A 14325-nucleotide genomic window follows, 5' to 3' on the forward strand; every position below is an offset into this window, starting at 1 on the left:
AACCTGAGCTGCTCAACGCAGATCAAACTTTGTCATGACAACCTCACATTATTCGGAATGTTTTTTTTTAAAAGTAGTTATTTTTGTGTAGAATATTTGCTTTTATGATTTTGACAGAAATACCTGAATATTTGATTATATAAAATATTCTATAATAACAATATGATAAAATAATGACATTTTTCATAACATACATTGTGAACTTTGCAACGTTACTACTTCTCATTCCCATGCGTAAGCGTTTCTTCCTTTTTGCAACTATATCTGTAAACCTAGGTACTAGATTTACATAATATCTAACTTCAAATGAATAATGTTTATCCTTGTAACCACGTTTTCATCTATCAATGTTGCCTAATTCTACGATAAGAACTGACAGTAGGTTAGAAGAGTAGGATAAATGTTTAGTGGTCCAGACCTGTTGAGGCTGATACAGCGCTGTGAAAGTAGGTCTGGCTATGCAGGACTAATTTAGCCATGACTCAGCAGATGTAACAAAGACCCTCAAAGGTTAGCTCGCAGCACGGTGCCTCTGTCCTCCTGCTGCTGAGACACTGTAAGCGGTCTCAGGTCCCGCCTTCTCCACTACACCCCCTCACCACCCTCCTCTATTTCTGACCACCAGCCTCCACCCAGCACGCTGCCAGTCAGCGCAGCAGAGCCACTGGCCACGTCTCAAGACTCCGCTTCGCATACAGCCGGAGTGTGGAAGTAGCCGAGCCGCTGCTGGCCGAAGACAGAGTGGAAGAGAGGAGAGGACCGCGGGTCGTTGGGACATAGTGTACTGCGCAGCGGCTCCGTCGCCAGGCAGAACGACCGAGAACAAAGCGAAAGGTAAGATATTTCTGCTAAATGTTGGGAAAATAAATAAACAGACTATCTCGTCTCCTCTTCGTCCAGGACTGTTTCTTTCTGTTCACCTTGGGGATTTCATGCCGCCAGTTACCGTGGGACCGGTGTGAAGAAGCTAGCGGACGCACTATTTTGGGACAAAGCATCAATAAATCGTCCATTTCGTCCTCCAAATCAGACACATTCGGAAACTAGCGTTTGGTTTTGTGGCTAAACGCATAGAAAAAGTTATGTTTATTTAAAGTTTTCATGTCAACCCCCCCACACCCGTATAGAAGAAGGGTACTCCATAACTTCCCATTAATCCAATTTTGTCCGTGTCTTGCGTATCTAACACCTGATCCAGGCGGTTCTTAATTTTACCTGGTGGCCCACACGGCAATAATATGTCCTTGAGGTGTATACGAATACAACTTACATAACTTCAGCCATAAGATTTAAATGCAACATTCGCCGGAGACTGTTCCGATTCACCCTCGAGTGCTCCTGGGGCGTCCCAGTTCGAGACTAAGCAATTTGTAATAGTCCCTGGAGAGCAGAACACGGTCACGGAGGTAACGTGAGTAACCTGCAGTCTGTATAGGAGGAGCAACGGCCTACATGGCAGGGAAACGTGGTTGAATGAATAAATTATCATAATATTTACGGGATTATTTTTCTTACATTTATTATATATTTCGACATCAGGTAAAACTTATATATAATTACAAACTTTAATTGTATACTTTTTAAAAAAGTTTTTAAATACGTTTTGCCCAGAATTACTCATCTTGACAACAGAAGTAACGTAAAACAACAAGGGATCAGGATTTGATGCTTTTCTTTGTCATTCGTGAAAGTTTGGGTTTGGGACTGCTAGTCGGACAATTCAAGGCATCTCAAGATTTCACTTAGGCTGTGGGAAATTATAAGAGCCAGTTTTCACTATTTTCTGACATTTTATGGACAGAGAAAATTAGTGTAAGATTAATCAATAATGAAAATAATTGTTAGTGGCAGCCCTAATCATGTCATGATGACTCCAATCCACGAAAGTCAACAGCCAGTTGACAGTATTGAATTTCGGTGTAGTTCAGCCCTATTGCCCTGTTTTTATATTCGATGACACATACATTTGACCTCTGTTTGCCAGCATCTTTATTCAAACTTTTGCAAACTGTTTTGAATTGATAGCAAACAGATTTATTTTAAATGGTCAAAAAGTATGTATGCTGTATTATGATCAGTAGCCGGATGTCATATAGTTAGTTCATCTTTTAATTACCAAATACATCATTGTGCAATGTTTGTATAGTTTTTAGCACAATTAATTGAAGGAAGCCTTTAACCAAAAGTTTGACAAAATGAGCAGCTGTTTGAGGTTGATGTTGAAGACTGCCTGGCTGAGTAGTTTATTTATCATGTGAACACAGTGCTCTTTCTGCTGATGGTCATGGCTGCTCTATGCAGCTGCACAACATCCTGAAACAACCCTGAGAAGCTTGTTGGGTTAATGTTCTTTCATGCAGACAGCTGAGCACAGCAAGCAGATTACACAGCATGTTGTTGATCAACTGCATTTTCAGAAATAAGCAGAAAAGCAGAAGCTTGAGTACAAAACCTTGAAACTTGCTGTGTATGCTTTCTTGCAGATCAATATTTGTACCCCTACAATTTTACCGTCAAAAATGTTTTACCCCAAGTGAGCAAAATATATTTTAATATGAATTTTACTTAATGATTCAGCAAATATCTCCTAAATAAATCTTTCTGCCTGCACAGTGCATTAAACATGAAGCCGAAATCATTGTTGCACTGCTTCAAGTTACAGAATCTGCTGGGTCGCAGAAGACAGAGTAATGGCGGCAGGCTGAGTCAGAGCACTTGTCCTTCTCAAGTTATCAAAAATGCCACAAACTTGTCCTTTAACATGATTGAAAGAAAAAGTAAGTGAACTGTCTAATTCACATACTTTAATGCTCAGTGAGGGAAAAAAGAACCCCAGAGTAACAGCTAAAGGATTAAAGGAATCATTTGAGCTGGTTAACATCTCTGTTCATTGGAATTACCTGCATTTATCTATACATTTATCTTAAAATATGGTCAGATCTTCATCTAAGTTACAATTATGAACAAACACAATCTGTTTTCAGAAATAACACAGAAATCATTGTATTGTTGTTATCCATATTGAATACATCATTTAAACATTCAGTGTATGGATGGAAAAAGCATGTGAACCCCTTGGCTAATGACATCAATATAACCTACTTGGAGTCAGGAGTTAGTAAAACTGGAGTCGAGTCAATGAAACCAGTTTGGAGGTGTGTCGTAGAGCTACTTTGACTTATAACAAGCACTCAAACATTTTGAGTTTGCTATTCACAAGAGGCATCTGCTGATGTGAACCATGCCTTACAAAAAAGAGATCTCAGACAACTTACAATTACAATTGTTGATTTGCATGAAGCTGGAAAGGGTAACAGGGTAATCTGAAAGAGTTTAGATATTCATCTGTCCACAGTTGGACAAACTGTCTATAAAAAGAGACAATTTAGTTCTGCGGCTAGTCTGCGTAGCAGTGGTGTCCAGTTAAGATGACTACAAAGGTACAATACACCTTTGCTCAGTGAGGGAAAAAAGAACCCCAGAATAACAGCTAAGGGATTTATTGAATCATTGAGCTGGTTAACATCTCTTTTATTAGTCTATCATGGTGCATGGTTGCGTGGAGCATGGTGTCTGTGGCAGAACATCATGGGGGAAGCCGCTGTTCTCCCAAAAAACATCACAGCTTGCCTTAAGTTTGCCAAATAGCACCTTGACACTCCACAATGCTACTGGGAAAATGTTTTGTGGACTGATGAAACTAAGGTTGAATTGTTTGGAAAGAACATGCAGCACTGCATATGGCGTGAAAAGGGCACTGCATAAAGACATGAAATCATCATCCCAATGTTAAATTCTGGTGAAGGGAGTGTCATGATATGGGGCTTCTCTGCTGCCTCTGGGATTGGACAGCTCGCCATCATCGAGGGGGAAATGAATTCCCACGTTTATCATTGTATGCAATGATACAGCAGGACAATGACCCTAAACATGGATGTAAATCTACCACAGAATGACTGCAGACTTAAGAAAATCCACCTTTTGGAGTGGACCAGACAGAACCTTACTTTTCCTGTCAGCACTGGGAATGTTTAATGGGTGTGATAAGTAAAGAAAGAAAAGATTATAATTGTTTGTGTGTTATTAGCTTAAGCGCAATTCCCTTTTTTCATATTTTGATTTACATGAAGATCAGATCTCATTTCATGAACAATTAATACAGAAAACTAGGTAATTCCAAAGGGTTCACATACTTTTTCTTCCCGCTGTAAATATGTAAGAAAGGGACTCGTTGTTCTCCCCTTTGTCAGTACTCTTTGTGAGTACTCTCCTCCAAATATTGCCTGTAGTAGTTGTTTTGTTGACTTTAGTGAAATATATCAATACTTTTGGAAAGTTTAAGTTAAGGCAATCTGCCACGCTCACTTAATCTATGTTGGCAATGGTGTTGCTGATTTAGCAGGTGTTTGTATACATCACCAGTCGTTTTTCTTTGTAGATGCCAGTGAAGAAAAAGAGGCTATCTAAGAGAGATCATGAATGAGAGAATTTAAGAAATCTGGGTATTTTACCAACTTGGAACTGGATCCAAAATGAAACCAGCTATCAGAAGCCATCCCTAATGCAGACCCTCGAATTAGCAGATGACAATCTTTAATGAATTTGCAAAAATTTCTAACAACATGTTTTCACTTTGACATAATGGGTTATTGAGTGTAAAAATGACATCTAGAGATGTTTGAGTTTCAGTTAAATTCAGGACACTGGCTGGGCCACTCAAGGACATTCTCAGAATTGCCCCTAAGCAACTCCTCCATTTTCTTGACTGTGTGCTTACGGTCATTGTCCTTTTTGAAGGTGAACCTTTGTCCGAGTCTGAGGTTCTCAGCACTCTGGCTTTCACTCACTGCCAGGTTTTCATTAAGGATATCCCTGTACATTGCTCCTTTCAAGCTTTCCCTCATCCCGGACAACTCCCCATGTCCCTTTAGCTGAAAAACACCCCACAGCATGATGCTGCCACCACCAGTCTTTACCATTGGGATGGTATTGGGCAGGTGATGACTGGAGCATGGGTTCCTCCAGACATGACGCTTAGAATTTAGGCAAAAAAGTTCAATCTTGTTTTCTTCAGACGAGAGAATCTTGTTTCTCACAGTCTGAGAATCCTTTATGTGCTTTTTTGCAAACTCCAAGTGGGCTTTCATGTGTCCTTCACTGAGGAGAGGATCTCATCTGGCCACTCTGACAAAGAGCCCAGATCAGTGGAGTGCTGCAATAACGTTTGTGCTTCTGGAAGTTTCTCCCATCTCCACACAGGATCTCTGGAGCTCACACAGGGTGACCATCGGGGTCCTGGTCTTACCAAGGCCCTTCTCCACCAATTGCTCAGTTTGGCCAGGTGGTCAGCTCTAGGAAGAGTCGTGGTTGTTCCAAACTTCTTCCATAATTATGGAGGCTACTATCCTCTTGGGAACCTTCAATGGAGCAGAAATTTTCTTGTAGCCTTCCCTTGGTCTGTGCTTTGACACAATCCTGTCTCTGAGCTCTGCAGGCAGTTCCTTTGACCTCACAGCTACATTTTTGCTCTGATATGCATTGTCAGCTTTGAGACCTTATATAGACCTGGTGTGCTTTTCCAACACATGTTCAATCAATTGGATTTACCACAGGTGGACTCCAGTCAAGGTGTAAAAACATCTCAAAGATGATCAAGAAAAATGGGAGGCACTTGAGCTAAATTTCAAGTGTCATAGCAAAGGGTCTAAATACTTAGGTCAATCTGATATGTCTGTGTCTCATTTTAATAAATTTGCAAAAATTTCTAAAATTCTGTCATTATGGGGTATTGATGAGGGGGAAAAATGATTTAAGCATTTTAGCATAACCCTGCAAAATAGCAAAATGTGAAAAAAGTGAAGGCGTCTGAATACGTTCTGAATGCACTGTATGTACAGATGTCTGTTAAACTTAACAACAATGGTTCACATGGTTCATAAGAGGAGAAACTGGAGGTATTGTAACAGCATCTCATTAGTGAGAGTGGGAAACTCTTGTTGGAGTCTCAGATTTTTTAGGAGCTGGTTCAAAAGTTTAGTTCAGCAGTACTGTGTCGTTCAACATTACTCATGGATTTTATTTGATTTCTTGTTAAATTTTTCCTGCTGGGCAAACAGTTGAATAATCCAAGGTTGTCTAAATTTCAAGGAAAATACAAAGTTATCTGGATCCAGTCCCTTTGAGTCACAGCCGCACCCACTTATAGGAATTATAGTATGTGGCAACCCATAAGGAAACTGGCCAGTCTTAGATGGCTCATTGGGTTGCATTAGGTTTATATGAGAATTTTCATTCTCAACAACAATGAATTGAAAGCAAATGTCATAATTAATAACTCAAGGTGTGTTTTGACTTATTTTGACCTTATTTTGAGGTTGTTATATTTTGAGGTTATATAATTTATGAAAATAGTAAAAATCCTTGTTATAATTTCCTAAAGTCCAAGGTGACAAAAAAGGTCCACAATGAACAGTCTAAAATCAAGAAATGTTTATAATGTTACCCTTTTGCTAGTAAAAATTAAACGATTATAAAAATAGTTATGACTAATCTATTAATTGTTTCAACTCTAGTTACATTTGTTTGTGTTAAAGTATTGTGATTTGATTAACTAGACCACTCTGTCAGGCAAGTCAAGGATTTTAGAAAACATATGATAAAAAATAGCTTAGTATTACATTAGTAGTATAACAGTAAATTATTTTAAGTACAGATGGAAAAGTACAAAGGAAAAATCTGAAACATGAGTGGAGAACCACGATGACACTTCCACCATCTATAGGACACGAGGGGTCAACGAATGATTTGATGAGCATGAAAATGATGTGAATCATATGCTATGGCCTTCACAGTCACCAGATCTCAACCCCCTATAGGAGAATTAGAAGTGACGTGTTAGACAGTGCTCTCCACCACCATCATCAAAACACCAGATGAAGTAATATCTTTTGGAAGAACGGTGTTTTATCCCGTTCTTGGTAGTATGCATAGTGTGAATGATAGCTGCTATAGATGGGATCTAAGGCTAAGTGATAGGGAGAGAAGGAAGTAAAGAGAGAGGAAGAAGGATCTGTCATGATGCCTGGTGTTTACCTTTGTATCCTGAGGGTCTGAAGGTTAGTAGTTCATGTCTAGATTTGTTCAGTGAGCACAGCAGATTATGGTACGCTTGCATGGAGCACCTCAGTCAGCAGTGATCTTGATCTCCCACTGGAAACTTTGAAGGACAGTATTTGGTGTCTTTATCTTCTTTTCACAATTTTTTTGATTAATTCATTGAGAGGCTGGGATAGGCCGCTAAGTAGGTGTGGTTGGTCTCCTTGGCTCTAATCCAACCATAAAAGAATTCTTATTAACTGCAGTGTTTTATCCTCCCATTATGGTCTACATATTTTCCTACAGCTTTTCCATTTAGAAACTCTATGGAGAATCACTTATGACCTGTGGGGTTTTTTTTCAAAATGTTTTGCCAGGAACTTTAATTCCTAACTAATAGTTAGATAGTAGTTAAGAAAGCACATATAATGTAAAGCAACAATAACTTATCACTGCACGCTGAATATGGACAAAATCAAGGCATGAGAACATCAAGGTTTGATTATTATTGTAAAATTCCATATTCCCTCCTTTTGCACATATACTCAGTTACATCTACGCATAAAATGAATTATACAGTATACAATAAAACTGAGTACACCCCTGTGCAATATCACTAAAATGTTGAATGATTCAAAACTGTGTCATCTTACAATAATTGTAATATTTTTTAGTTGAAGTGTAGGGTATTTGATCTTATGTAGGATTAAAAACAAACAGGTTAGATAGACTATATTTAAAATACAGGCCCCAAAATACGACTTCAATACAACCTTAGTACTTTAAAATAAAATGTGACCACTGCAACAAAAGTGATTGTACCTGTGATTTCAAATTAAGTCTCATAGCATGAATAAGGTTATAAAATAACCTGTAAACACCACAGCTTCCTCAATTTTGGCCTGGGTTGTGTCTAATGCAACATGATTCTACGTGGTAAGGAACTGCCTGAACAATAAGAACCTAGACTGTGAGAGTTCATAAAGATGGGAGAGGGTAGAAGATCATCAGTAGGCTACTGAACATAAGTTTAAACAGAGCTTCAGCAATGGTTAGGTACAGGAAGAGCCATACTACAAATAACAGAAGGCACAGTGACAGTCCCTGAAAAACAACGCTATGCGCAATTCTATATTTACGCAACCTCACATTGAAAAACAGACAGGTTAGTTCTTCTGACTTGGTACAAGGATTATCCGTGAAAACTGGTGTTTTGGTGCCAGATCAGACTGTGTAAAGGACATTGATGAAGTTAACCTCTAAGAACTGCATCCAAGAAAAAAAAACACTGTTCACCAAACAGTACATAATTGCAAGATTAAACTTTGACAAAGAACATGAAAAGAAGCCCGATGAAGCATGTGTCATGTAAAATACTGTAGATGATGATGATGATGATTGTTCTCGGAACAGGATATTTCAAGTATACAGTTTAAGTTTACAGTAGTTACAATATATTGGAATTAATTAAAAATGTTGTCATGTAGGCAATTTGTTTTGCAAATTTGAAGTCAGGCCTAGAGTACTAATTTAAACATTGACTGCACAATTACACTACATGGCAGAAGAGCGATAAAATATATATTGTAACCTAGCCCAGATCAGATGACAGGGAGAGTCGTCATATAGGTTGCTTAGTCACCTGCCCCCTTGTCCAGCTTCTTCCTTCCTTCTCTTATATCGCCAGTGCGTCCTGCAAATAGAGCCGTTACTGACATTTATGCTTGAATACTTATTCAAACAATGTGGGGTGTCAAGAATTCATGTGTAGAGATAAACCAGGCTTACTGTAGAAAAATGTAGTTCCTTTTCTATGATGATTTTGTGTGTGGCTTTGGAATGTGTTGGTGTCTGCATTCATGGCCTCTTTACTACAGTCCACACACTTCATGTCCATTAAGAATCAAACCCACTCAACTTTTTTTCAAATTCCTTTGACTCCATTGGCCTGTATCTAGTGTCCGTTTTAAAGAGCTTGTTTATTTCAGGCTGTGTTCCAACTTATTTGAAACAGGCTACAGTTTTAACTTCTTAAAGTAAACCATCCCTCCCCATGAACTACATAATGATATTTAAGTTAATTGTCATCTAAAAAAAGATTGAAACTAACCAAAAATAACTGTTAAATATCTTGGAGGCCCATTATATTTTTGATAAAGTCTAGTCTGTTTTTCACCAGAAGCCCATCACAGAAATAGAGGTTATCTGGCTGTAACTTCAGTTCTATGAGTATGTCCATAACCCTCTGATAGGCTTAACCATTTGAGGCTCTGCCTTGGCACCCTGTGTCACCATCCAAGCCCTAAAAAGCACGAATCTGCTGTTAAGCTCCCTTCTGAGCACAGCAGCTAGAGATGGGCCAGCTGGGCATGTAGTAACAGATCGGTTGTCTGCAGACTGAACTGTTGCCAAATTGGCATAATCCCAAAACAAGGGAACTTGGACCTCATTCCCCCTGCCATTTTAGAGAGGCCACCACTGTGATGTTGTCTGTCCTCAGTAAATGTGTTTGTCACACACTTGAGGAGAAAAGTGGAGATGATCATTCTGTAGTGCAGTGAGCTCCAGAAAGTTGATGTGTTAAAACATCCACTTTCTGACATCTACATCTGGATGTCAGGGAAACATCCAGATGTAGTGGGGAACATCTCTGACAAGGTGAGCTCCAAAAGGCAATATTGCTCCAGGTGGGAATGTGGATCTTGCATTGTTTGTTGTAGGTTGGGTACAATGTGCAAGCCACTGCTGATGATTCCTTTTGCAGCAGCAGCAGCCCTAGGCAAATCACTGGTTGAGTGGCTGACATCTGTCAGATCTATGCCATCTTGGTTGGATACATTACAGCCAGTGTTATTTGGAGGTTAAGAATGCGTAGATACAATATCAGTATAAAATATACCACATGCCACATGACCAGAAAATAGGGGAAATAAAAACCTGTGGCACCTCTATCTGTGGAACCTTGATTATTGGTCCTTTCCCCAAAAGGCAAGATATTCCTTCTCCATCCCCACTGTCTACAGGACATAAAACACCCATGAAGAGAGGAGGTTGGATTGGAGTGAGTATCTGCTCCTCAGTATCCTGTCCAACTAGGGGGACAATGGATCCATGCCGGATAGTGATCTGTGACGGTTGAAATGGGCTGTTGCTTTCCTCCTGCTATGGGGGAGGAGCACATGGCTCCGTTCAAAAAAGGCTGCTGATGCCGACTCCACTGGTGGAGCTGAGTAATAAACTACTCTGTTCTTCTGTTTCTGCTGTCATTAAAACAAGCTCATTTGAATCTCGCCTGGTTGTCTCTCGCATTCTGTCAGAGCTGCTGCATAAACTCGAACATTTCTTAACTTTCACTTGCAATGTCGCTGGGTGCCTTTGGAGTCTCTGTAGTTCAGCGGGTGGTGCTCAGGTGCTGCCAAGTCCCATTCACAATAAACAGCCTATTGCTGTCCCAGCTTTTGAGTCTGTATGTGTGAATGGGTAACAGATATTTTGATTTTGTGGTACCTGGGCTCTGGAACAGCCTTCCTGTAGACATAAGAATGGCCTTTCCATTGATGTTGCATCTACTGTCTTAGTTTGTCAGTGGATCTTGCGCACTGTTTTTATCAACTTGTTAAGCAATTTGTGAAGCTTGCTATCAACAGGTGCTGTATAAATAAACTTTACTTACTAAAAGGGATTCTGAAACTGTCAAGAGATGATGTTGCTTTTGGTTCAACAACCTTTAGTCTTTGCATACATCAAAGACCAGTTTCATCAGGGGCTCTAATTATTTTCATATATTATTATAATAGTATTTTCAATACTATTTTAGGATGAAAGTTGCCTCACTTTTCATTATCTACTGTATTATACTTTTCATTATATACTGTATTATACCAACTGTAAGATTTCCTAAGTGGTGATTTTTCATTTCTATTGTGGAAAAACGCATTTCCTGTTCAACCCCCCCCCCCCCTTTCTCTCTCTGGCTCTTTCTCCTTCATTTCAGCTCTTGCATTCATCCTCAACTGTCTTTTCTGCAGAAGAGGCAACACACTGTTTCACAGAAGACGAAAAAAAGAAGATCCACATCAAACACCACACACTGACAGTGATCCACAGCCATCATGCCCCGCTGCAGAGTGAACCTCAGCACCATGATTTTCCTGCTGATCCTGCAGGGGTCAGCAGTAGTGCTGTTCTGCAGCTGGTACGTCCAGCTCAGTCCCTGCAGCTCTGCATCCTCCAACGACAAAGTTCACGTTCTGCTACTGTCGTCGTGGCGATCAGGCTCATCCTTCCTTGGTCAGGTGTTCAGTCAGCACCCATCTGTCTTCTATCTTATGGAGCCTGCTTGGCATGTGTGGACCAAACTGCAGAAACCTGGGGCGAGGGCGCTCCGAATGGCCGTGAGGGATCTATTACGGAGTGTATTCCAGTGTGATTTCTCTGTAATGGAGGCCTACCTTCCAGAGCAGTATAATGTTTCCTCCTTGTTTATGTGGAGTCACAGTCGAGCACTGTGCTCACCACCAGCCTGTCCTCTCACACCACGCAACCGCTTCAGCAACCAGACTCAGTGTTTTCAGACATGTGATGCTATGGGCCTGCAGAGGGTGGAGGAGGCCTGTGGCACTTACAGTCACGTGGTGTTAAAAGAAGTGCGATTTTTTGAGCTGGAATCCCTCTATCCACTTCTGCAGGACCCAAGTCTAGATCTCCGCATAATCCACCTGGTCCGAGACCCGCGGGCTGTGGTGCGGTCTAGAGAGGAGTCAGCCAAAGCCTTTGTCAGTGATAACGCCATTGTCTTGGAGCAAAGAAGCATAGCAGCAGGTGAGGTGCAGTATCAAGTCATGCAGGAGATCTGTCGTAGCCATGTGCGCATAAATGAGAGGGCCATCCTTAAGCCCCCTCCATTTTTAAAAGGCCGCTACAAAATGGTCCGCTATGAGGATTTGGCACGCAACCCTCTTGGGGAAATAACTGCCATGTATGACTTTGTAGGTCTGGAGATGACCAGACAGTTGGAGGAATGGATCTACAAAGTGACCCATGGAAAAGGCAAAGGCTCCAAGAAAGAGGCCTTTAAAATCACTTCACGAAATGCTGCTGATGTCTCCCAGGCTTGGCGTAACATGCTGCCACACAGCAAGGTCAAACGTATCCAGGAAGTGTGTAAAGGGGCCATGTCATTGCTCGGGTACAGGACAGTTAACAGTGAAAAAGAACAGAAGAGACTTGACATAGACCTGCTTGTGCCAAGAGAACCGTATCAGTTCAGCTGGTTACCAGCTAAAACAGAGCATCCAAGTAATAGTTAAAACAATTACCAAGAGACTACATGGGACTGAATATGTGCATGTGTGTGTGTGTGTGTGTGTGTGTGTGTGTGTGTGTGTGTGTGTGTGTGTGTGTGTGTATGTGTGTGTGTGTGTGTATATATACATATATATATGCATTATTGGCTGCATAAGTCTTTAGTGAGTCCTGCCACAGACTGATCAACTGGGAGAACACTGGTATGATGTTCAAGGTTAAAGCATTGATTTGCGATGGATCCACAACTCACTCTATCAGTGGAGTGGGAGGATTCAAATGTGAAACGACAGCACAGCAGTATTGTAAGACATTACATTTTGTTGCATTTCATAATGCAATAAAAACAGAGGGGGTGATGCAAGGGCTAGAAAATACTGTATCCCATAAATTTGAAACTAAACTGGAAAACACGTGTAAAAAACAAGATCAAAACCACTCAGACTGGCACAACCCAGTCTGCAGCACTGATAAATAGCTTTCCAGTTTGTCTCCACAGTTTGTGAATCATGTATGCTCATTTTGGCCAGCACTCTACCCTGCACAAAGTGAATATGGACCTGGGTTTTGCACATTGCAAGCATTCTGGTGGTGACACATTGTCAGAACATATTCAGAAATGCTGTGTTCATGCAACACAAGAATCACTGCTAATTTGTCATTCTGTGAAATCTGCATATTGAAGAGTTCTGATATTTTGTGGAGCTGCTGCTAGAAGTCAGTGTTTACCAGAGAACTAAGGTGAATTCACTGAAAATCACATTGTTTTAAGATGGGCATCATGCCAGTTTCCCCTGAAGGCCTTATCTGTCCCAACAGGAGACTGTTGATCAGTGATGACGCTCTACCAGAGGAGGATAGGCCAGTCAGAGGCCAGTGATGGCATTTAGACAGGATGTCTGTTAATGTTATGGATTTACATCTGGGGAGGTAAGGAAGCAAATTTACATTGTTAGCCAGAAAGTTTGCTTTTAGCTCGGTGTACTGTATTTGAATCAGAAAAGCCACACTTGAATATTAAAGCTGCTACACGCAAAGATACACTCTAATTTCAGCCCAATTCACAAAATTGGTCTACAGCTGTAACTATGTAGAAACCTAAGGTCAAGCTTAATGGTTAAACTTCCATCTCAGTACAGTTCAGGGAAATCTAGTTCCTTTTAAGTGTCTGAAAGTCTGAACAAATTCAAACATTTACTTTTTGCTGCCACTTGAAACTCCTCAAGTATAAAGTTGCCTAATATAGCTTATAGTGCAATAGTTTACTTAGTGTAGCTTAGTTATGAAATTAGTAATACATGATTGCTGACCATGTTCGGTAGTTTAGGAGTTGCACCAAGATGTTTACTTAAGCTGGCTACCTGTAACTCTTCTTCCTGGATTAGCCCATTTCTTTATTTATGTTTGTTTACAGTAATTGTTCTTTTTTAGTGATTGATTGATTAATAACTAATTAAACAGATACACTGAATAACTAGTGTTTTGAGTAGAGTTCATTTTACAGTGATTAAAGATCAAATCATTTAGTCCCTCGTAGACTGTTAAATCATGTTGGTTTACATCTTCTGAGCCAACTCAAAGATACTACTGCTGTTAGTAGTTAGTATTTAGATTCTCTGAGTTCTCTCTGTTAAGATATTTATCAGATCTAAGAATCAAGGCATAGTAGTTTCCTTTAAACATGAGTTTTAATTTTTATTTTGAATGTGTAGCAGGAGTGTTCTGATTGAAACAATAACTACTTTCTCCTTGTACATGTTGGCAAACCTGAGAAGTGTCCCAGTTGCACACTACTGTATGTACAACGTACAACATAGTACAAAATATTCTTGGCAGTTATTGTTCAAGACATCAATGTGGATTGTAGGTGTGCACTTTACAAACTCTTTAAATTTAGAAACTTAAGGCGGCACAAATCAGAATTTT

The 14325-nt window shown here is 40.1% G+C and overlaps 1 protein-coding gene across 2 annotated transcripts; it reads left to right on the plus strand.

Annotated features, from left to right (window-relative positions):
- Positions 1-659: 659 nt before the first annotated feature.
- On the plus strand, positions 660-12451 carry chst6 (carbohydrate sulfotransferase 6). Of its 2 annotated transcripts, none has more exons than XM_040133552.1 (2): positions 660-834; positions 11090-12451. In XM_040133552.1, exon 2 carries the CDS (start codon positions 11208-11210, stop codon positions 12402-12404), a length of 1197 nt encoding a protein of 398 aa, XP_039989486.1. In that variant the 5' UTR covers positions 660-834; positions 11090-11207; the 3' UTR covers positions 12405-12451. The 2 variants fall into 2 exon arrangements, with proteins under 2 accessions (XP_039989486.1, XP_039989487.1); XM_040133553.1 differs by having other exon boundaries at positions 11124-12451.
- Positions 12452-14325: the final 1874 nt, after the last annotated feature.

The sequence above is a fragment of the Xiphias gladius genome, chromosome 8 (genome assembly GCF_016859285.1).
Source record: "Xiphias gladius isolate SHS-SW01 ecotype Sanya breed wild chromosome 8, ASM1685928v1, whole genome shotgun sequence".
Lineage (NCBI taxonomy): Eukaryota > Metazoa > Chordata > Actinopteri > Istiophoriformes > Xiphiidae > Xiphias > Xiphias gladius.